The 24,509-nt window shown below is 41.1% G+C and overlaps 1 protein-coding gene across 3 annotated transcripts in view; it reads left to right on the forward strand.

The window, feature by feature from the left end:
• Positions 1 to 24,509, forward strand: part of LOC124615731 (trafficking protein particle complex subunit 8) — a 283,551-nt gene that overhangs the window by 47,007 nt on the left and 212,035 nt on the right. For all 3 annotated transcript variants that reach the window (XM_047143805.1, XM_047143803.1, XM_047143806.1), the window contains 2 exons: positions 6,517 to 6,729; positions 6,951 to 7,060. In XM_047143805.1, coding sequence (XP_046999761.1) covers positions 6,517 to 6,729; positions 6,951 to 7,060 — 323 coding nt within the window. The remainder of the gene's footprint in view (positions 1 to 6,516; positions 6,730 to 6,950; positions 7,061 to 24,509) is intronic.

Below are 24,509 nucleotides of genomic sequence, written 5' to 3' on the forward strand. Positions count from 1 at the left end.
CTTTCCGCTCCCAGGATTGGAATGACTCCTTACCCTCTCCCTTAAAACCCACATCCTTTTGTCTTTCCCTCTCCTTCCCTCTTTCCTGATGGAGCAACCGTTTGTTGCGAAAGCTTGAATTTTGTGTGTATGTTTGTGTTTGTTTGTGTGTCTATCGACCTGCCAGCGCTTTTGTTTGCTTGTGACTGACAGGACTTGCATCTAGGTCTATTACAGGGATATGAGCCATGAGGCAATGGGTTGGGAGCGGGGGTTGAGTAGGAATGAAGGTGGATATTGAGTAGGTTTGGTGGGCAGTGGAATACCACTGTGAGAGGGGTGAGTAATACATTCCTCATTTCAGGGCATGATGAGGCATAGTTGAAACCCTGGAGGAGAACGTGATTCAGTTGCTCCAGTCATGGGTGGTACTGACTCGTGAGGGGAATGCTCCTCTGTGGCCAGACAGTGAGACTTTGGGAGGTATGGATGACTGGATAGGTAAGACATGGTAGATGTGTTTCTCTAAAAGTTTGGATGGGTAATTACAGTCTATGAAGGCCTAAGTGAGACGCTTGCTATATTTGGAGAGGGACTGTTTGTCACTGTAGATGCAGTGGCCACAGGTGGTTAGGCTTTATGTAAGGGACTTCTCGGTATGGAATGTGTGGCAGCTGTTGAATTGGAGGTATGGGTATTGGTTGGTAGGTTTGATATGGACAGAGGTACTAATGTAGCCATCTTTGAGGTGGAGGTCAATATTGAGGAAGGTGGTTTGTTGCGTTGAGAAGGATCAGATGTAGTGAATGGGGGAAGGTGTCGAGGTTCTGCAGGAATGTGGACAGGGTATCCTCACTCTTCATCCATGTCATAAAAATGTCATCAATGAATCTGAACCAGATGAGGGGTTGGAATTCTGGGTGGTTAGGAAGGATTCCTCTAGATGACCCATGAATAGGTTGGCATAGGATGGTGCCATGCAGGTGCCCAGGTTTGTAGTTGATGCCTTCAAAGGAAAGTAATTGTGGGTAAGGGTATAGTTGATAGTGGTGAGCAGGAAGGAGGTTGTATGTTAGGAATCCATCAGGCGTTGGGGAAGGTAGTGTTCAATAGCGGCAAGCTAATGTCCTCGGCCAGCTCTTCACAGTTCCTGTTCCTCTACCACATGATGTCCTGCTCTTCAGTATTGATACTACCTCCCTTTACATTAACTTCCCTAGTGCCCATGGCCTTGCCGTTATTGAAGAATACCTTTCTCAATACTCGATGGGTTCCAAACGTACAACGTCCTTCCTGCTCACCATGACCAACTATACCCTCACCCACAATTACTTCTCCTTTAAAGGCATCAACAACAAACCTATAGATGGTAGAGCAATGGGCACAGGCATTACACCATCCTATGCCAACCTATTCGTGTGCCATCTAGAGGAATCCTTCCTAACGATCCTGAATACCACCCTCTCCCCTGGGTCAGATTTGTTGTTGAAATTTTGGTGATCTGGATTGAGAGTGAGTACACCCTGTCCACACTCCTCCAGAACCTCAACACCTTCTCTTCCATTCACTTCACCTCTTCCTCCTCAACCTAACAAGCAACTTTCCTTGATGTTGACCTCCACCTCAAAAATGGCATCATCAGTACCTCTGTCCATATCAAACATAGCAACTAATACCACTATCTCCAATTCGACAGCTGCCACCCATTCCATACCAAGAAGTCCCTTCCAAACAGCTTAACCACCTGTGTCTGTCACAGCCGAAGTGACAAGCAGTCCCTTTGCAGATATACCAAGCATCTCATTGACGCCTTCAAAGACTGTAATTACCCGCCCAACCTTGTAGAGAAACAAATGTCCCACGCCTTATTTATCCAGTCACCTATACCTCCCAAAGTCTCACAGCCTGGGCACAGAGGAGCATTCCCCTTATAATTCAGTACCATTCAGGTCTGGAGCAACTGAATCATGTTTTCCATCTGGTTTTCAACTACCTCTTGTCATGCCCTAAAATGACCCTCCCGCAGTGGTGTTCTGCTGCTCAACGAACCTACACAATATCCTTGTTCATCCCCACTCAACCCCTGCTCCCAACCTCTTGCCTCATGGCTTATACCCCTGTAATAGACCTAGACACACATTCTGTCCCATATATCCTACCACCACCACCACCACCACCACCACCACCACCACCCACTTCAGGCAAGTATCATGTAACCTATGAAAAGCATGGCTATCTGTGAAAATCAGTCATATGATATACAAGCTAAGCTGCAAGTACTGTGCTGCATTATATGTGGCCAGGATAACCAACAAGCTGTCTGTCCACATGAATGGTCACAAACAAACTGTGTCCAAGATATAGCTGGACCACCCAGCTGCTGAGCACACTGACCAAAACAACATTCTTCATTTGAGTGGCTGCTTTACAACCTCTGCCATCTGGATCCTTCCTACCAACAACAGCTTTTCTGAATTGCAATGTTGTGAACTCTCTCTGCAATATATACGAGATTCCTGTAAACTTCTTTGTCTCAAGCTTTGTTTGTCACTGTCCTTCACCTGCCATCCCCTTCCCTATCCCCACTCCAGCACTACAAAGCCTTCTATTCCACCAACGCACTCAGTCTTCCCACTCCCCTTTTCCACCTCACCCCCCCCCCCCCCTGCACTCCATATAACCTCCTCAAGCACCTAGCTGTCCTACCTTCTTCCCACTTCATCCCTGTGTGCTCCCGCAAGCAGCTCTTTACTGTATCTCACTATCAAGACTGCTTCACTTGTCATATATTGTTGCTTGCAGTCTGGCCTTGGCAGTCGAGACAGTGGTGATATGTCTATGAGTTGTAGTTGCATGAATGTGTGTGTATGTATGTTGTATAAGTCAAGAGGAGGCCTTTTGGTCAAAAGCTTACTTGTTTAGCAATCTTTTTCATTGGACCTGGCTGCGACGCAACATCTTCACTATATGGTAAGATGGTGAGTAGCAATCTATCATTTTCATAATATTGCCGTTATTCTATCCTGGATTTACCAATGAATCTTTGACAATTTGGATGTCATATCTGTGGTTAGCAGTTGCTGCAGCCAACTTTGAAAATAAGGAGAGTAAACGTTTAATTACTTTGACATCTCTGAATTTAGGCGTGCCTCGATATGCCAAATTTCTACTATTGTAGTTCAGATACTACAGTCTGCAACAGTGTTGATGGCCTCTGGGCAGGGAATGCACAGTAGACACTGTGCAGCCAGCCAGTCGGTTTCTGCACTCTGTACTGTGTGAACTTCCATTATATTTGAATGTTCTATTGAGTTTTACAAGTGCAAAACTAAGATTGGCTGATTTTTGTTGTATTCTGTGTGTTCTGTAAGTTTTCTCATAATGGGTAGGACACCTAGAAGGCATCAGGCACTTAAAAACAGGCAAGGGACCCTATTTTTAAAGTGTACTCGTTCTTCAAACATGAGACGAGCCAGTCTGTGCAGTCGCCAAGGTGCATCCTGCAGTGGCCTGTGATGATTTTGGTGTACATACTGCCAGATGAATTGTGCAAGAGGTCAAGCTGTGTCAGCAGACAACTGGAAATATGGAATTTCGATCTCCATGGAAGAAATATAATGTGCCAAAGCAGGTAACAGGAATAGATGACTTCAATCAGGCTGTTTTGTGTAAAAAGGTTTTCAAATTTTATGAAGTAGGCAAGTTGCCCATGACAATGAAATTGCTAATTGTTATGGGTCAAGCTACTGGGTTTGAAGTAAGTGCAAGATCAGTCCAAAGAATATTGAAGAACATCAGATTTAAATACGTAAAATCCAATGACAGGCAGAAATTTTTAATGACACGAGCTAAGAACAGTGCATGACGTCAGACCAAATTGAATGGCACCTATGCGTTACTTGGACAAGACTTTGGTAAATCAAAACTGCACTAGAAATTTTATTTTGCAAACAGCATAGGGACAAGGCTTCTTCAAAGTTCCAATGGGAAAAGGGAAGCATCTTATAATATGTCATACTGGTTCTGCTGCTACCAGATTTGTGCATCAAAGTTAACTTATATTCCAGTGAAATTCCAAAATTGACTCTTATTTCGAAATGAATGGAGAAACATTTTGAGAATGGTTTCAGAGTCAGCTCTTGACTTACTTTAATCGAGGCGCTGTTATTGTTATGGACAATGCAAGCTGTCACTGTTATTCTCGACAAGCCTCCCACTACAAACACAAGAAAAAGTGATATTCTTTCATGTCTGTGTTGTAATAATATGACATACTGAAACACAAGCAAGAACAGACCTCTTGGAGCTGATTAAGATTCCAAAAGTCAGTCTGGCACCCACTTGTACTTAGTATGTGCAGTACTTCGGTTCGTGATGTTACATTGCCCTTCTAATTATTATGTATTAGTTTTTCTAATTAGTCTCTTAAGTATATTTCGCAACAGTTATCAGTTGGTGACTCAAAACGCATCAGAAATAAAGTTTTCTGTGATAAAAATGTTTCCATGGAATTACTACATGCCAGTTTGGATGGTCTCATACCTTACAAATGGAAGACTTCATCAGTGAAATGGAAGGTTAAAAAGTATGCAACTGGTTCCATAACACTGTAATGTGGTCACGGGGTGATAAGAGAACCTCCTTATCATTTTCAGTAGAAGTGATGTGGGCAACGATGAAGGGGTATGTAGCAGATAAAAAATAATGCATTTAGGGGAGTCAGCACTGGAAGGCTGATCCATGAAGCAATTGACAAAAATCGGTACTGTTGATTGGGAAGGTTGCTTACATCCCACTGACAAACTGAAAGAAGAAGATTACCAGAAAAGTCGTTAGAGGCAAAATAATGGATTTGGGAATTGTCAGTGTGGCATCCACATCCAGCAGTTTGTTCTGAAGGCAATGACAGTGAAACATCTGAATAAATATGTATGTGAATGGGATGTAAATTTATTTTCTAATTTTCATAGTACATTTACTTTCTTGTCAAGCTGTCTGTGCAGTAAAAAGTAGTTCAGAGCATAATCTGTTCTGTAATGGACTTTTTATTTTACTTATCTCACTTTTCTGACTAAAATACAACACAGTTAAAAATGCTGTTCATCCTGCTGTGAGTGTTTTAGAATTGATTCTTTCATTTTGTTGATAAAGTAGGAGGCAACAGAGGGTGTAATCCATTCTTTAAGGTGCAGTTCATTATAAAAACCATTCTGCGGCATGAGAATCTGTGTTACTGGTTTTTTCTTCATGTTTTTATGGCTGGAAAAGCATGAATATGCATTACATTCTGTAATGTGTATCTCATACTTATTAGATACACTTCATTTATTATGAAATGGTTTGTAGTGCATAATGAACCAGATTGTAGGGAAGTAGATTACGCTTCAACTATTGCAGCTGTCTGTAAAAGAAAAGGTAGCTGCTGTCTGTGCACATTCAACCAAGTTGATAACACAGCATTCTTCATGAGTTGAACGACCAGAAGCCATTAATGTTGTTGCCTAGTGTTAATTTGACTGAGTTGACCAACTTATGTTGCCCTGCTAGCATTAGCTCCCATCTTAACTCCCAAAAGCACAGCTGCCTGCTATGTACAATGATGCAGGTGGATTCATGCAATGTTGATGTGCTTTAGATCATTTAATGGTGTTATACTGTGATAATATACTCGACTTCCTGTCAGCTGTGCTGTTTTTCAGGGTTACTGTTTTATGATTTTTCTCTGATGTAAACATGTGTAAATAATTTGCTTTGAAAGTTCATTATGATTTGTGTCCACCCAGCAAAGAAGTCCAATGGTGGATAAATTGGCAGATGTCTGCCACTGAACGAGGTTTGTCAGCAAATAAAAATGGGTAACACATGCTTTCAAAGAGCTATTATAAATACTGTACACATGCGTTACACCATCATGTACTTCATAACTCTCAAATAAGAAATGTATGGTGTCGATATTCGCAAGTGAATAATGGAAATGGAAGGTGATCAGTATATGTGATGAACATGGAATCAAACCATCCATCTGGTATAGTCCTACTTCGTGTAGAAGCAGTTAATTATAATAGTACGAGCATAGAGTATCACTACTTGCACAATGGATGTACTCAAATAAAAGTATCATTGCACTATATTCCAGTATTATTAACATACGAAGCAGAGTCAGGTGTATTTAGCCAGCACAATCTAGGGACACTTGTGTGTGTGTGTGTGTGTGTGTGTGTGTGTGTGTGTGTGTGTGAGAGGGGGGGGGGCATGTTTGTACTTGGGTTTGTCAAAGAATCTCTTCCTAAAGCTTGCAAGTCTTCATTATCTTTTGTGTGTGCCTTTTGATGACTCAATACTTCTGCTGTTTGGTGAGTGGTCTCCTTTACTGCTAAACTATGAATTGGGAAGCTTGGTTTGCACCTTAGAAGTATTGCATACTAGGATGAAGATGGTCGGCTGTAATTTTGTGTTCTGAAAGTCTGTTTTTCCCCACATTAATTAACACACTAGTGTAATTAGCTACTGTGTAACATTTCGTTTATTTGCTTACAGAAACAGCACAATGAAGTTCTCTCTGCTCCATGCCACATTAATGACAATGTTTGGGCTGGCCATTCTGCAGCTGGTGCCAACAACATTGTTATTCAGCATGGCAGCTGCTTGAGTGCAAGCGATTTGGAGCGGCTAAGATTATTTGCTCAAGATTTCTGCCTTAAATCTCTTCTCCCCTTTGTTGAAAAGCAAATTCAGCTATTGAGTGATATTGTAAGTATAAATATTAGAAGCTAGTATTTTTTTTGGCTATGGTAGACATGCTAATTTATAGATTAAGTGCACATTGGCAGCTTTCCACAACTTTGTAACAAAACTAATATTTCTCAGGAAGATTGGTACTCTTGCAGTCTGATTAGCAGTGTGTAATTCACTTGCATATAAACTGGAGGTATAACAACAGTTTAAATCAATCAATTTGTGATGTGTTTCAGATTTCCAATAAGAAAGGAGTCAGTAGGTCTCTTTTTAGTGCAACAAAACGTTGGTTCGGAAGCAACAAACCAGGGACACCAGGTGCAAATAATCCAGTAAACGCAGTCATGTAAGTAGTGAATCACAGTTTCATTTTATCCATGATGAATATGAGGTCAGTTATTTAACTCTATGTTAAAATGTAGGCTCAACCATCTTTCACCTTTAGCAGCAGAATTATTTTTGCAATAAAATTCTGATGATGAAAGCTTGCTCCTTCAAAATGTATCAGTTTTAGTGCTTTTGCATTCCACAAGAATAATTCTGATGACAAAAGCTTGCTCCTTCAAAACATTTCAATTTTAGTGCTTTTATATTGTGAAAGGTGGCTAAGTGTACATTTTAAAACTGAATATGACAGTTGTATGCACACCATTAACCCTTTGCACTCCATAAGGCAGACACAGTGTGACTCCACGCATTCTTATTTAAATCACCATTGCCTGGGTGGAAATCACACCACAGAGAATTGCACAGTCTCTTTATGGATCAATGACGCCACTGACCAGCAGCTAGGGTATACATTAAAACAAAAAGTGCACTTTCACGCAAATATATTTCCAAAACATTACAGTACAAAACTTTTCAGTGTATGATATTTTTTCAAACACTCATCAGGGTGGAGAGTTGGGTGTCATGTGCATGATTCACAGTAATACACAATTTCATTCCTGCCACCTTTCTCTTTTTCTACCTGAACACACTGCACAATACTTATGCTTGTTCCCAGGAACTTGTTGATAATGTGCAACTGTCCATTCAAGCATTCATCATCATCAGAAGTTGAACGACATACTTGTTTCTGTCCTGGATTTCTTTCTTCACCAACTAAGTATCTTATAAGAGTTTTACGGAATACTTTGTGAGACAGTTTTCAATTTCTTTTTCTCGCAGTGATTCTTGTGTAACGAATAGGTGTTTACAAGTCCTACCTCCAACAAACAGAAGTACAGTTTTTGTCACCACTTCAGACTTTCATTAGAAAACCATAACTGGAATAAAATGGTGAGATTGATCAGACCCACCCATCTTTGAAGTATAATCAATAATGACATTTGGTTTCATTATTTCTTTCCGTTCCTTTCTGTATCTGCTTTCTATAAGTGCCATTGAGTTATTTACTGTTGTAGAAAGCATGAGAACTGTTCATGTATCTTGCCATGCTAGAACCATCATTATTTTTATTGCAGATGCATTTTATTTTGTGCTTCTTCAGACACAGAACTTCCTTCTTGATTGGAGCTGGAACATTTTTGCTATTGTCTTGGATTGTTCTTATGAGGTGCGAATTCTGTTTCATCAGTTCATCAGCTAATGCAACACCTATATAAAAACAGTCAGTGTACAAATGATACCCTGGCTGGCCTGTAGCATTTGTGATATTAGCCAGCAATTGAAGAACTATTCTTGGAAACATCTGAGTCTGGACAAATTGATGACTCTGTTGTCACAGCTCCAAAATAGGGTATCAAACTGCAAATATAACCATTTGATGAATCTGAAATCACATAAACGCTGAGTCCTCATTTTCTTGTTTTTTTGGGATTGTACATTTTGAATAGCACAAGGGACTTGAATCATACTGAAGATTCATCAGCAGCTACATACCTTTGATAAATTTTGAGGAATGTGCGAGACAAGTAGCCCAACACATTCTTCACTTTACTCAGATATGGATGAACCTGAGTGTTGACATGTGTAGCACTCTCTGGATTAGAAACATGAAGTGCCCAGAAAATTGGCATAAATCGCCTGTGTGTAAAACAGTCTGAAAAGAAGTCAGGTGATTATAACCACTCTCCTGAAAAAAAGTCCTGCAAGTCCTTACTCTTTTGTAATGCCATATTCAGTAGCACACCACGGAAGTGTTTCATTTCTTCCTTGGTAACATTTCTCCAATCCCACCAAGCAGAATGTTGTGGAAGTGGTGTCACTTTACATATTTTTGCTGTAGCACATCTGTTTGTTTATTCTGGTATTTGTTGAAATAGGTTGTCTGTAAAAATTATCTGAAAGAAACAAACTGGCTATGATGGAACATTATATGTTTCAGGGATAAAACCACACTTTGAATTGTCAAAAGGAAAGTCTGTAAAGTCAATGTCATTTTCCCTCAACATCTGCTTTGACTCTTCTGGTGAATCACTAGAAAAATGTGCATTTTCTTGGTTTTCATCATCTTCTTCATTAGAATTGTTTAGAAATGGATCACACTAATCATCCAAATAACTCTCAATATCAGTGTCACTTAAAGATTCCTCTAAAAGCTGTAAATCTCTTCCTCAGAATGAACTGAATGTGAGGAATTAGCCATTGTGCATGCACAAACTTTAATGTAATAATTCCAACATTCCTTTCAACACAGCTGCATCAGTGTGACACCAGTTAGGGCAGGTTCCCCTAGATGGCAGCACTAAGCACCATTGATGCCTAGTACTGTCAGAATTAAGAATTGATCATGTGAGAGCAGTAAAATCGTGTCTAAGGTTCGACATCGCAGCGGAAAACAGAATTCGCAATGTCGAGCGCCACTTGACGTTGGAGTGGAAAGGGTTAAATCATACAAAAATAGACTCGGACTCATAGGCCTTACAAGCATTGAGTCCTTAAGAGGCATACTTGAACTGAAATATAATGTTCCAAAGTCCCTATTGAACACTTCTGATGTCTGCAAAGTGCAATAAGCAATAATGTCGCAGGCATCAAAAGACTCAAGGCCAAACTTATATTTAACATTACCACAATGTACAATTGTGGCTGTTATCCACCCACACCCATGTTGAGCAGTATTATTCTTCATAAACTTAAAGTTCAAAACTCCTTCAGCAAAAACAGATAACCCAGAAGGAAAGGGGGAGCTCCTAATTGGCCCTGTGTAGTAATTGATATATTGTCAACAGACTTATAAACAATACCACAGATTCGCCTTGTCCTGCTATAGTAATGCGGCATCTCTGTAAGTCATAAAATGCTGTTGCATGAACATCTGGACGACAGCAGACTCCTTCCTTTCAGATACATTACTTATGTAGGCATCACTTATCGCTAACCACAACTTCTGGTCTGGCTTCCTTATCTACTTCCAATACATCAGCAGTAGCAAGTGTGGTGCCTAGTAAAATTAGTGTTATGTCATTGGCCGCACCACCTCCCCTCATGCCCCTCCTTTCATACGGCTCAGAGTTGTGCGGCAAATCATGAGCTGCGACTCACAGAGAAGAATGATACTGCTCAACATGGGTGTTGGTGAATAACAGCCACAATTGTATGTTGTGGTAATATTAAAGATAAGCTTGTCCTTGAATCTTTCAACACCTGTGACATTAATGCTTATTGCACAATTCATATATCAGAAGTAAACTTAATAGGGACATTGGAACATAATATTTCAGTTTCAGTATGCCTCTTGTTATAAGTACTGGTAATGTTGTCCCTGAGTCAATTTTTGTATGGTTTAAAGTTGATGGCGTATGTGCACTTCACTTTTAGTGGTTTTGTATTGTGAAAGATGCCTGAGCATACATTTTAAAATTGAGTATGGCAGTATGCGCAGAATTGGAAGACAGTATGCTGCTTGGTATTTAAAAAGCTTGTTTCAGCTTCATTGCCTTCATCAGTACATGTCCTGAAGTAGATGGACATATGTCAACTTTGAGTAAACCATTATTGCTGTCTGTAGTTGTTGGGTGCAATATTTTTTCAGCAATGTTTTTCCTGTTGCTCACATATATTAGAATGCATTTTATTATCTGAACGGTTGTAGAAATTTAAGCTTGACAGCTAGTTGTTTACTAAAAGATATGTGCTGCAGATCCCACAATAAAGAAAAAAGAATATGACAGTGTTGACGTTCATTTCAATTGAAGGGATTGAACAGTGAGTGGAATTGTACCATGAGCCCCACACACATCTTGTCGTTAGTAATGAACTCAATAAAAAAGTGTATTTTAATTTGATGATAAAAATAATGGTTATTGTTGCTGCCATTGCCCTCTTCATGCTTTGCTGACATGGAATGACAATGCATGTTACAGCACTATTTCTCAGTTTTAAATGGAACTTTTGATCTTATTATACAGCAGCTGAAGCTTAACAGTACCACTTCCAGCAATTTCCTTTAAATTTGAAAGAATGAAAGAATATTTCCAGAATGAATTTTCACTTTACAATGGAGTGTGTGCTGATTTAAATCTTTCTGACTGATTAAAACTGTGTGGTAGACCAGGACCTGAATCTGGGACCTTTGCCTTACATGGACAAGTGCTCTACTGATTGAGCTAGCTGACCACAAGTCATGACCTGCTCTCATAGCTTTATTTCATCATTTCGTCATCTCCTCTACCTTCCAGATTTCACAGTTCTTCTCCACATCTGGCAGGATTCACACTCCAGTAAAGTAGGATGTTATTGAGAGAAGGTTGATAACTAGAAGATGAGGTAGTGATGGAAGTAAAGCTGTGAGTGTGGGTTGCGATTTGTGCTTGGATAGCTCAATTGGTAAAGTACTTGTGTGTGAAAGGCAAAGGTCCCAGGTCTGAGTGCTTTTGTGGCACACAGTTTCAATTTCCCAGGAAGTTTCAAATTGGCACAATCTGCCGTAGAGTGAAAATTCAGTCTGAATACTTTAGGCCGGTGCTACGATTACAAGCCGTGTATTTATGAGGAAGATGATTTCATTTTTTCCCTAAGACAAATATTTGAGATTATAAAATGGAAAGATAAAAATATATGAAACAGGTGATTTCATGTACCTGATTGCCATATCCATTCAGAAACCAACACATCACATTATTGTAGTCTGTCTTTTCACTAATATAGCTTGCATAATTTTCTAATCTTGATTTGATTTGAACCGCGAGGTAAAAACATAAGTGGTCCTAGCCCTCTATTGGCCGAGCTGAAACAGGGTTATTGTGTGGTTTTGCTCACTGTGATTATAGTAAAGCCAATCTGTTCTCTTAGAGTAGTAAGAGGCCTTTTACTAGTTCTTTGTTAGATACAATTTCTTCAGGATTTGATTACTTGAATATTCTGTGTCTTTTGACCTGTAACACTTCACAATGGAAGATTAGGTGTGGAGCAGTTTCATCACCCTCACCACACAGCTTCTTCGAAACGTGACTTTGACACCATTAACTTGCCAGCTTCTTGTTTTTGGGTCATAGTCCAATATTATGCACATGCTTTCTGATCCAGTTTAATAGTTTTTGCTTAACCATAAACTTAGTGATGGTTAGGACAGGTTCTGGTCCAATAAATGGAGTGATCACACATGTCCTGGCCAACCTATCAGCTTGTTCATTGTCACTGATTCCTGTGGGATCAGGGGCCCACAGCAGGTTTATCCTGTTTGCTTTTCCTCATTCTCGGAAGGGCTTTGTGACATTTTGCAATTATCTTTGATCTTTCTGCAGAGGCTGAAAAAATTACAGAGCTGCTTGACTGTGTGAAAGAATGTAAATACTATGATCTTCTATTGCCTATGGAAATTCTCTTCTGCCCATGCCCTGGTAGCAGACATTTCTACCTGGAATACTGTGGCCAGCTTCGCTAGAGAAATTGCTCTCTGTAGTCTTAAGCTGTACCCCATGTACCCCAGCCCCAGTGCCTTCATCTGTTTTCGACTGATTAGTAAACCAGACTACATGTCCTGAATGATGTCATGGTTCATACTTCCACTGCTACTGTTGCATTTAACCCTTGAGCAGTTGCACCATTTTTTATGAGTAGTTATGCTGCGATCTTCTTTGTACACATGTATAAAGAATAGCAGCTTTGTAACCGAGGTATGCAGTATGAGCATAACCACAGTTTAACCATAGTTTAATTGAACAATGATAAAATAAACTTACATTATATGATCTAAATTGCTGTTTAATTAAACAATAATAAAATAAATTTTCATTATAGCACTCTGTTGCCACATAAAAGTGCTACCCAACAGTAATGTCCCACTCAAAGCATTAAACAGCACAATTGCATCAGATCCCAGCCAACCACTTATTCAGTTATTAATTACCTCACAGACAAGTGCCTCATTTTGGGGTTGTGCTGCCAGCTCAGAATCTGGATCACTTTCTTGCATGTATCGTAATTTCTTTTCTTACCGAGATGGCCGTTTATTTTATATTACTGCTGCTTATTTTGATGTATGACAGCGCAATTCATCACTGTGTTAGCTGAAGCAATAATGAAGGACTAGATATGGGCTCCCTATTGTAAAACAGCAATGGAACAGTACAAGTCAATATTTTTTTGGGGTTGACGCACTTTATTCATAGGTGCACCCACTCAACGGTTATAGTTTTACTGAACCAGCTGGAAGTTCTCGTATAGTCAGCCAGTGTTTCTCTGACCATTCCTGTTTTTACCACATTCGCTGTATGGTGTGGGATTCAGGATATCCTTGAAAGTATTTGGCTTTTATTAATCTTTTCTGCAGAGGCAGTCAATTTATTTTAAACAAAGTGTTTCATTCCACACCATTGGTTAATTCCAACTGTTTGCTGAATTTCAGGAGAATGTTTTCATCATCTGACATGTATGGCATTATGGCATAATAAAGAATCAAACATAAGATATTATTGTACTGAAACTGCTAGAAAATTTGCATCCTGAAAACCACGCTGAAAAGCTTAATATCAAATTGGGGCCAACTTCATTGTGAATCTGGACATATAAATGTACACTTTAAGCTGTATTCTGCATTTTAGTATGGTTTATGTAATTCTGCTGCTCTTGGAATATCCTTTGATGTCTTGTTTCTTCTACAATGTAATGTAATATCTTCTAATGCTATATATGTATGAACAAACAGGCTTCCTATGTCATCGTAGCTGTGCATGCACAATAATGCCTGTCTTCTGTCATTCTCTGGCAACTGCTGAAACAAACCTATTTCTAACAGGTTGCAGGAAAATATTGTGAATGGTGGTTTGAAAAGCATTGCTTTTGAAGTAAATTTCATTTTTCCCAAGATTATGTTAATGTGTGAGAATGTGCAATAAATTTCTTAAATTGCAGAGCGTTTGACTCTCATGTAAAACTTAACACTTTAAGGACATGCAACTTAGAAAGATTTTGAGCCCAGAAGACTAGGAATTTGTCATTATATAAAATTTCACTGACACAGTTGTGCTATGTATCTCTAAGTGTAACATATGCAGAAAAACACCAGTATTATATGTAAAAGCTGAGTTTTTCTTGCAACTTATTAAAGACCAATATTATATGTAACTATGCTACATATATTAATTTAAACAATTAACTTTACCTATTTGTGTTCGTGTTAATTAACAGTGATGTTGCTATTGGCCAACTATGTCACATATCTTATCTCTGAATATCTGCTGTCATTTGGTGGGATCATGTGACATGAGCTATGATTGGTGTACAAAAGTGCATCACAATCTCAATTTCAATGCTTCGGAAACTAATGTGTGTGTTTGGTGGAATGATGGAATTCGAAATTATACTTCTGTAATACAAAAATATGCAGTGTACATACTGCTGCTCATAAAAGATGTCTCCAAAACTCACCGTTTAGTGCCGGAATGTTCTCGACTGGTGTATAAAACCTTGACCATTCAAAGTATTTATCAGTTTTACAGTTCTGAGGGAAAGTATACTGTCACTTAAAATGGAAGTAGTGTATTTTTAACCCAAAAAATCAGGGATTTTTTTTATTTATTACACCCTGTTATAAGAGTACGTTTCATCTTCGAACATGTATTGCTTATGTGAGGACTCCATGATAGTTTCATACTTTGAGTTGTCCATAGATACTTCACTATCCACTCCACTGGTAGTTCCATTGAGAATCTCAAAATTCCAGTAGGTAAGCTGGATATGCTTTCCTCATACATTGATGAGGCAGAACATTATGACCACCTATCTAATAGCCAGGATAACAGTGGAGACTCATTGTAGCATGGAAGCAGTGAGGCCTTGGTAGGTTGCTGGAGGGAGTCGGCATCACTTCTGCACATACAACACACCTAATTCCCCTAAATTCCGGGGAGGTGGACAATGAGATCTGATGCCATACTCAGTCGCATCCCAGATGTGTTTAATTGTGTTCGTATCTGGTGTATTGGGGAGCCAGCACATCAATTGGAACTTGCCCGAGTGTTCCTTGAGCCAATCCATCACACTCCTGGCTGTTACATGGTGCATTATTTTGCTGAAAAATGCTACTGCCATCGGGAAAAATGATTATCATGAAAGGGTATACATAGTCTGCAACCACTGTATGATACTCCTTGGCCATCGTGGTGCCTTGCACAAGCACCACTTGACCCATGGATGCCCATGGAAATGTTCCCCAGAGCATAATAGAGCCACCATCAGCTTTTCTCCATCCTGCAGCGCAGGTGTCAAGGAGCTGTTCCTCTGGAAGACAATGGACTTGTGCCCTCCCATCGGCATGATAAAGGTATTGGGATTCATCAGACCACGCTACTCTCTGCCACTGTGTCAATGTCCAGAGCTGATGGTCACATGCCCATTTCAGTCATAGTTGCCGATGTCATGGTGTTAACATTGTCACATACACAGGTTGTCAGCTGTGGAGGCCCATCATTCAGTGTGTTCGCTGTGCTGTGTGTTCACACACATTTTTACTGTGCCCAGCATTAAAGTCTGATGTTTGTTCCCTCTCAGTTTGCCGCCTGTCCAGTTTACCAGTCTGCCCAGCCTCCGACGTCTGACTTCTGTAATGAGGGGTGGCTGCCCAACCCCACGATGTCTGAATGTAGTTTCACCTTGGTTTTGCCACATGTGGAAGACACCACAGCAATGATTGAACAAAAGTTGTACAGTTTGCGAATTCTAACAGTACTATGTGCCATTGTTTTCCAAGTATTACCCTGACTGTCATCTGTGTATCAGTGGCAAAATCAGCCTCTAGTATTGCACTGTTCAGTAAGTTCATTCATCACTAGGTTCCACAGTAGTGGTGACTAAACCCTCTTTGTGGGCACCCTCCAGTGGAGGTCGACCCAGTGAGAATGCTGACACCTCTGTAGATCTCATGGAACTGGTTCCTCCAGCCTCTATGCCCTGTTGCAGTGAGTCTTTAAAGGCTGCAGATAGGCAGCTGCTGAGGTGACAACCTTTCATTTTTTTCCCTCCTCTCCTTTCCCCATCATGACTTTCCCCCAACAAAACATTTTCAGCATTAGAACCAACAATGAGGAATTGCGGATGCTCTTGGAATCCCAGCTTCCACTTGTTTTATGCCTCCAGGAAACAAAATTTCAGCCTTGTGACTGCTTTGATCTCTCACAATTCTTTCCAGTCCACTTCACCCCAATAATGGCATTCCATCTCATGGGGGAGTTGTGCTGCTCATCCAGAATGATGTTCATAGTCAAATCATCTTACTGAACACCATACTTTTAGTTGTTACAGTCTGCATTTTCCTACTTTGCTTTACCTTTTCTCTTTGTACCTTCTGCATCCCTCCGCCATACGATGTCATCAGGACAGACTTCCACCAGCGTATTGGGCAACTCCCTCACCCCTTTCTGCTGCTCAGTGATTTTTAATGCATACCGTCCCCTTTGGGGCTCTTCGAGAACCTGTTGGCTTGCTTCTTTCATTTTCTCCTGCTGTGTCGTTACAGTTCTTTTTATGTTTTTTTTTTACTTTCCACAATTTTAAGTGGTAGGGTTCATTTGGGGTATGGTTTTCATTTGAGACCTGTGTGACCTCAAAAATAGGAACTGATAATCCCTTTACTCCCCAAACAAACCAACCAACCAGAACCTAATCTGATAGGTGCCCTCTTGGCTTACCTTCTCAATCAACTCTCATCTGCCTTTACACTGGAGCACCCACATTTCTTTCAGGCTGCATGTACACCTATTTTTATTTGGACCTTTCATTCTGCACTGCCCACCTTGCCCATCAGCACATGTGGTCCATCTCTCTGGCATCGACTTGAGTGACCATTTCCCTTGTGCTACCCATTTGCTGACTGCTATCTCACTTACATGTAAACCCAATTGGCAGTTTTTAAGGTGAAGGTGGTATTTATTGATGGTACATTTGTGTACACTGTTGGCTCTCAGACTGACAGAGCTGTGGGGCGTGCCATTGCCATTGGCACTGACGATTTTTGGCATCAGTTTCCTGAATGCTGCCCAGTATTTATAACAGAGCTCTTTGCCCAGTATCAGGCCTTACAGTACATCCAGTGGCACAGGCTTTTCAATTGTCATCTGCTCCGATTATCACACTGCACTTCAGAGCCTGCAAGAAAGCTTTCACTTACTCACTCTTTGAGGGAGCTACTGTGATGTTTATGTGGGTTCCTGGTCACATAGGTCTGACGGGAAATGAAGTTGTTGAGCCTGCTGCCAAGGCTGCAGTCCTCCTATCTCAGCCCACTAGTTCTCCTATTTCTTCTGATCTCCATGTTGCTGTCTGTTAGCATGTGGTGTCACTTTGGCATCACCACTGGTCTTCCCTTCAAGGGAACAAGCTCCGGGGAATTAAATCTTACCCAGCAGCTTGGCCGACATCCTCTTGGTCCTCTCACCGTGAGATCATTTTAGTTAGGTTGCGTATTGGGCACTGTCACTTTAGCCATTGCCATTTGTTAAGCGGTGATCCCCCACCACTTTTTGCTCATTTTCATCAACATTTGAGTTATTCTTTATTTGTAACATTGGGAAATGTTTGATCACATCAAGTTTTCCTGGATCAGGTATTATACCCTGTGGCAAGGCAGTGTGACCCAGAAATTTGACCTTCTCTATTCTAAACTTCGATTTTGTTAAATTAGCTGCGACCCCATATTCTGCTAATCGGCATAATACATGTGCCAAAAACCTCAGACGTTCTACCCATGTGGGATTAATTATTAACCGGTCATCAACGTAGAGAGTGACTCAGCTGAGGAGTTCTGGTCCCAAAACTTTGTCCAATGTGGAAATGAAAACACCTGTGCTTACTTTCAAGCCAAACAATGAAACACAAAATTCTTAGCTCCTGTCCCCACACACAAAGGCTGTGTACTTCCCACTGTTTTCATGTGCTGCTGTTCGCCAATATGACTCTTTTAAATCAATTATAGTGAAGTATTTAACATTGTGAAATTTCATTAACTATTCTTCAAGGTTGTCAGGGCATGTCCTGACAGGAACAATGATTTTGTTTGTACTTCAGGCGTCAAGTGCAAGCCTGATGCCACCTTTGGGGTTGGTGACAGCTAAAATGGAGCTACAATATGGGTGTGGTAATAGGTGTTAATGCCTGAAGTTTAGTTGCTTTTGTCTTGCTCCCCATCGCAATCAGAATACAACAATTCAGTACCGGAAAAGTTGGTATATATCATCATCTTTGTAACTTGTTATACAGACCTTGTGATATTAGATTTGTTGATGCACCCATATCAAATACCACAGGTACATCTAGATCACATATCCCAGAATTAATTACAGCTTGCAGTGACTCCTCATTATCCTTGTCTAAGTTGTTTACATCTTCCCGAAACAGTTGGTCTTTCATATCTTCCACTCAGTCATATCTGGGAAAGTAATTTGGAATAAATTGCATGTCACCATCCCTTCTATTGGTTTGCAAGTGGAGGATTGTTGTGACCTGTTAGTTTTCCTGACCCGAGGGGTTAGCCTCTTCATTGTGAGTAACTTCAACAACTGGCGCTTTGTAGGTTTGACCTTGCCAGTCCGTGTGCTGTATTGCCCTAGAATTAAATTATCTTTGATCTTGACGCACACTGGGTATATGATTGCTATTCCATTGATTATAATTCCCAGGCAGAGGACTGCTGAATGGTCTATTTGCAGTTGGTTCCTGCCAATTAGTGTATTGGTTATTGCTGCCTGCTGTGTGCACATTGTGAACTTGTTGGTTATAGCTGTTCTGTTCAGTATAAGCTGGTCTGTTGTAGTTCTGTTTGTGATTTCCTTTGAAACCTTGTGTGTTCTTTGAGTTTCACCATTACTATAATTATTTTTTGTATTATTGCTGTTGCACAGGGCATGTGGGTGCCAACGGTGTTGGTTATTGCCACCGTCGCCATTCTGCTGTTGACTATTTGGCTAAGGTGCACACTGCACTGTGTATTAATGTTCTGTGGTTGTGATGGCCTCTCTTTATGAATTATGTCAACCGAGTTGAGTACGAATAAGAAGTACTCTATATCTTTCCAGGTGTTGTGATCAGCTTTTTCCTGATGTGGGCGGGTAGGCGACTTTTCAGTATTTTCATTATGTCCATGTGGGAAACTGGGTTTGTCCATCACCTAGGTTAGTTTAAGTATTTTTCAAAATACTTCCTCAGTCTCCTATGTTTACTACTGAATGGTGGTGAGTCGAATGCCTCTCGATGTGGCCTCTCTTGGACTGCTGTGGACCAATATTTGTCCAAGAAAGCCCATTAAAATTGCTCATACATATGGCATCTCTGAGCCATATCTGTTGCCCGCAATAAAACATCACATTGTGTGTAACCCACAATGAACCGGATTTTCTGTGGTTTTAACCAGTTGCAGGGTAACATGTTGTGAAAGGCTCTGATAAACACTATGGATTTTGTTGTCTTACCCTCTGTTGAAACAAATCGAAAATTGCCCATGACAGAGCAGACCCCCATCCATTAATGAAGTAGACAAGCACACAATATTGTCTGTTGCTGCCATGGCATTGTTTGGAGGCACATGATTGTACTCTGGATATGTTTGCACAACTGGTATTGCATTGGCAGTGCCTGTTGCATTTTTTAATTCCTTTCTTCTCCGTCTGAAGGGTTGGTAGCAAATGATTGATAAGTGTTACTACTATCTATCCTTTCTGACTGCACCTGATTGCTTACTATTGGCATCTCTCTTGTGACATCTGCAGCATTAATTATACTGCTCTGCAACTTCTCACCTGCTGCCTTAAAGCTTAGCTCAGTCCTAGCAGTCATTTCATTTTCCCTTTCCTTTACTGCCTCTTCACCTGCTTTGATTTAAGTCTTATGCTCTTGTGCTCAGTTTTACTGACAGCTTCTGTACTGCTTCCAGCAACTTTTATGTGAAGATTGCAACTCATTAACAGTACTGGTTTCAGTTCCTAAATTTCTGCAAATTTCTGACTGAGCCTCTTGTATCTGAGTCTGCACTTCACTCATGATCTTTAGATTACCTACCATTTCCTATTGTGCCTCATCTATAGATGACACTGCTTGATCTAGGTTGTCAATTTCCTGAGACAAATCAGTGGATAATTCCACCTTTAATTTCTTCCCCATATCTGTAAGTTTGTATGTTAAATCATTAGAAATGTAGTGTGTAGATTTTGACTTAAATTGTTGAACCTCTGTGATGGGTCAGTCTTAAAACGTTGAACCTCTGTGATAGGTCAGTCTTAAAACCATCAAACATTTGCTTTTGTTCATTTTTAAATCATTAAACTTTTGGTCTGTTTGTTGTGTAGCAAAATTGTTAAATAAATTCTTCATTAGGTCAGTGAGGCCTTTTATACATGTCCTCCATTGAATGCACTATGATGCATTAGCATCTTGTGTACCTGTGTCTTGTTCTGTCACATTTGAGACAAATTCTCGTGACATGGGGAAGTTGAAACTTACTGACTCCACACTAGCGTGTCTTTCATTGGCTTCATGCGAGAAAATGTATCTCTGTGAGAATTGGGAATTAGTCCTGTCTGCTGTGAGCCTGGTAGCATCATGAGGTAAGACATTATTGCCATTAGCATAAACTGAATTTGTGTAGTATCCCCAGCTGTTGTTGATGTGATCAACATTTTCAGTGTCACTATCATTTGTCATCGCATTCATTGTGGCAACATTTTGTATCTCTACACTATTTTCATTAGTTGGCACAACCTTTTTAACTGGTTACATTTTGTAAATATGAAGTAAAATCAAATTTTGATCTTCAAACTGATCGCGAGAATTTTCCTGATCAGTACGTGATGTATGCTATACCAGTATTGCAGCTTATTGTTGCTGTTTACAATTTTTGTATCCGCATTTCAAAAAATGAAAATAATTTTAACTCATATCTCTATTGTTTTACAAAAAGAAATGCTTCGTTTATGTATGGACAAGGTAAGATATTGATATTACTTTTGATCGAGGCATTATCAACAGCAGTGATTGGAGCTATAAGATGGAGTTCTTTCTTGCCATATAGATAATCATCTTAAACGATGTTGGTACAATTCCTCTGGTTAACCATTTGTAATTTATGCATTCCATGTAGAGTTTGACCTTGCTTTTCTCTCGGTGATATTCCAATCATGAAACAAAGTAAATAAAAAACAATTACTACAATATAATGTTGCACAATATGTTTCATATCATTTAACTATTGGACCTGTGTAATCTATTTGGCCCCATCAAGAGAACAGTCACCAGTTATATATTAATAATTTTAAGAATAATAATTATGATGTGCAATGTGGAGTTTTTCCGGCGTATTTCCAATTTGAACAGTTCTTGGGTATCTGACCAGGTAGTGTCGTAATTTCTCCACAATATTTCACCAGACATACACACTGCTATCTTCAGATGGTTCCTGCTGAATGCTGTGCCGTTCCTCTTGGCGCCCTATGTATACTAGCCGTTACCCCCTCCACCGTTCCTCTCCTGGTGTCTTTGGTGTGGCCGGCGTGGTGGCTACTGGAGGTGGTGGGGGAAGCGGCGCCTGGGCCTGAACTGGGGTCTGCAGTCTCCCTGCTGCCACCATCAGGGGTGGTCCTCGATCTCTGGGACTGCATCTATCTCTCCAGGCTGAGTGCAGGGTTCCAAGCCTGACTAAGTTGAAGGCTGCTGTCTTTATTAATTAGATCGTCCTGTAGTCGGATTTTGATGGCATCTTTAGTAATGCAGTCCCAGAAGTGGGAGGATTGACAGAGTATTTTTGTTTTTTCATAGTCCATAGTATGGCCAGTCTTTATAAAATGGTCAGCCATGGCTGATTTAGTGGCCTGGCGTAATTCGGTATGGCGCTTGTGTTTGCGGCACCTCTCTTCTACAGTGCAGACTGTCTCCCCAATGTATGATTTTCCGCACTGACAGGGAATTTGATAAACGCCTGTTTTCGAAGGCCTAGGTCATCTTTCACTGAACGCAGTAGAGTCAAGGTTTTTGCAGGGGGTCGGAATACACATTTCACATTGTGTTTCTCCAGGATTTTACCATTTTTTCTTGAGGTGTTTCCGACAAACAGAATGCATGCCAATGACTTGTGTTCTTCTGTTTCTTCTTCTTGTTCTCTTGGCGCAGTCTGTCTGAGGGCATGTCTTATTTGCTTCTGGTTGTACCCATTTTTCCGAAATGTTGTCTTGAGGTGCTGCAGTTCTGCTGGTAGGCTGTCCTGATTGGAGATCGATCATGCCCTGTGAACAAGTGTGCGCAAAACACCTTCACGCTGGGAGTTGTGGTGGCAACTGAAGGCATTTAGGTACAAATCGGTGTGTGTAGGTTTTCTGTATACACTGTGTCCCAGCTTGCCGTCAGGTTTCCGTTTCACCAGGACGTCAAGGACGGTAGGGCATCATCCTGCTCCACCTCCACTGTGAATTGTATGTTGAGGTGCAGCGAGTTGAGGTGTTCGAGAAATTCATTTAAGCTGTCCCGTCCACATGAACAAACAATGAACGTGTCATCCACGTAGTGGAACAAACAAGTTGGTTTTTGTTTGACTTTTTCTAATGCCTTCTGTTCGAAATTTTCCATAAAAAAGTTGGCTACAACCGGTGAAAGCGGGCATCCCATGGCAATGCCATCTGTCTGTTCATAATAATTTCCGTCAAACATGAAGTATGTTGAGGTGAGCACGAACTCGAAGAGCCTTGTTAGGTTGTTGTCGAATTTCTTGCTTATCAGATCGATGGAGTCTTTCAGTGGTACCCTAGTGAAGAGGGACACTATGTCGAAGCTCACTAACAAGTCGCTATTCTGGAGCCGAAATTCTTGTATACGCTGCACAAAGTGGACGGCATTGCGGATGTGGTGTTCGCATTTTCCCAGAAATGGACTAAGGGCACCCATCAGGTGTTGGACCAGTTCATAGGTTGCTGCTCTTATTTTGCTGACTATTGGACACATTGGTGTCCCATCCTTGTGGACCTTTGGTAGCCCGTACAGCTGTGGCGGTGCAGCCGCTTGTGGTAGAAGTTTCTTGACAGTTTTTCCATCAAAGGTACTTTGAAGGCGACTTGTTGGGTCTCCTTCTATCCTTCTGTAGGCTCCGTCATCGAGAAGTTCGTACATTTTCCTCTTATATTCTGAGTGCTGGAGCAGTACTGTAGCATTGCCTTTGTCAGCAGGCAAGACCACCAACTCAGGATTGCTGCGTAACTCGCGGATGGCCGCCTTCTCCTCCTTAGAGATGTTCTGTTTCAGTGGTATGGGCCTGGTGAGCGCACGGCACGTTTCGTGACTTATTTCTTCTGCTTCATTGGCTGGCAGAGTGTAGGTGACCTGCTCCACACTGCTTATAATGTCCACAATCAGTAGAGGTGTCAGGGTTGGGGCGAAGTTGAGTCCTTTCTTGAGCACCGACATTGCTACATCATTGATCGTTCTTCCTGTAAGATTGATGACAGTACGCTTAGGTGGTTCTTGCGTAGTCTTCTGTCCTCCTACAAGGCGTTCAAACTTCGATATCTGCTTACTCATAGCTTTTCTTCGTGCGCCATCTCCTTGTGTCCAGGTGGCAGCGTCAGCCCTTTCCCGTGATATGGGAGGTAGAACTGAAGATATCTTGAGATGGACATCCGGCATTTTCTTCGAAGTGTCATCCAGGCAGCGGGGAGTACAATGAATTCTCTCTGTTACCAGTGCTAAGCTGGCTCATCTCATGATGCGCCTGGCCGTTGCAGTCCTTATGTGATGAGTTATCTTGGCGAAAGGCAGCACGACAGTACCGTCTCAGCATCTAAGCAGGAACGCAAGCGAACACAGCAGTTGCTCCTTCTTGTTCCGCAGCTTGTCCAGCATCTTCATCTGTTGAAGCATTTCCTCCCTGTAGAGGTACTTGATATGGGATCTGAAGTTTTCCTGGCATATTTCCAATTTGAACAGTTCTCGGGTATCCAATTGCGTGTCGTAATTTCTCCACAATATTTCTGCAGATGTACACGCTGCCATCTTCAGCTGGTTCCTGATGAATGCTGTGCCATTCCACTCGGCGCCGTATATATACTAGCCGTTATCCCTTCCACCGATCCTCTCCTGGTGTCTTTAATGTGGCCGGTGCGGCGGCTACTGGAGGTGGTGGGGGAAGCAGTGCCTGGGTCTGAACTGGGGTCTGCAGTCTCCCTGCTGCTGCCTTCGGGGGGCGGTCCTCGATCTCTGGGACTGCATCTTTCTCTCCAGGCTGAGTGCAGGGTTCCAAGCCTGACCAATTTGAAGGCCGCTGTCTTTATTAATTAGATCGTCCTGTAGCGCATTTTGCACACACTTCTTCACAGGGCACGATCGATCTGCGATCAGGAGAGCCTTCCAGCAGAACTGCAGCACTTAGAGACGTTTCGGAT

This window comes from Schistocerca americana, chromosome 5 (genome assembly GCF_021461395.2).
Source record: "Schistocerca americana isolate TAMUIC-IGC-003095 chromosome 5, iqSchAmer2.1, whole genome shotgun sequence".
NCBI lineage: Eukaryota > Metazoa > Arthropoda > Insecta > Orthoptera > Acrididae > Schistocerca > Schistocerca americana.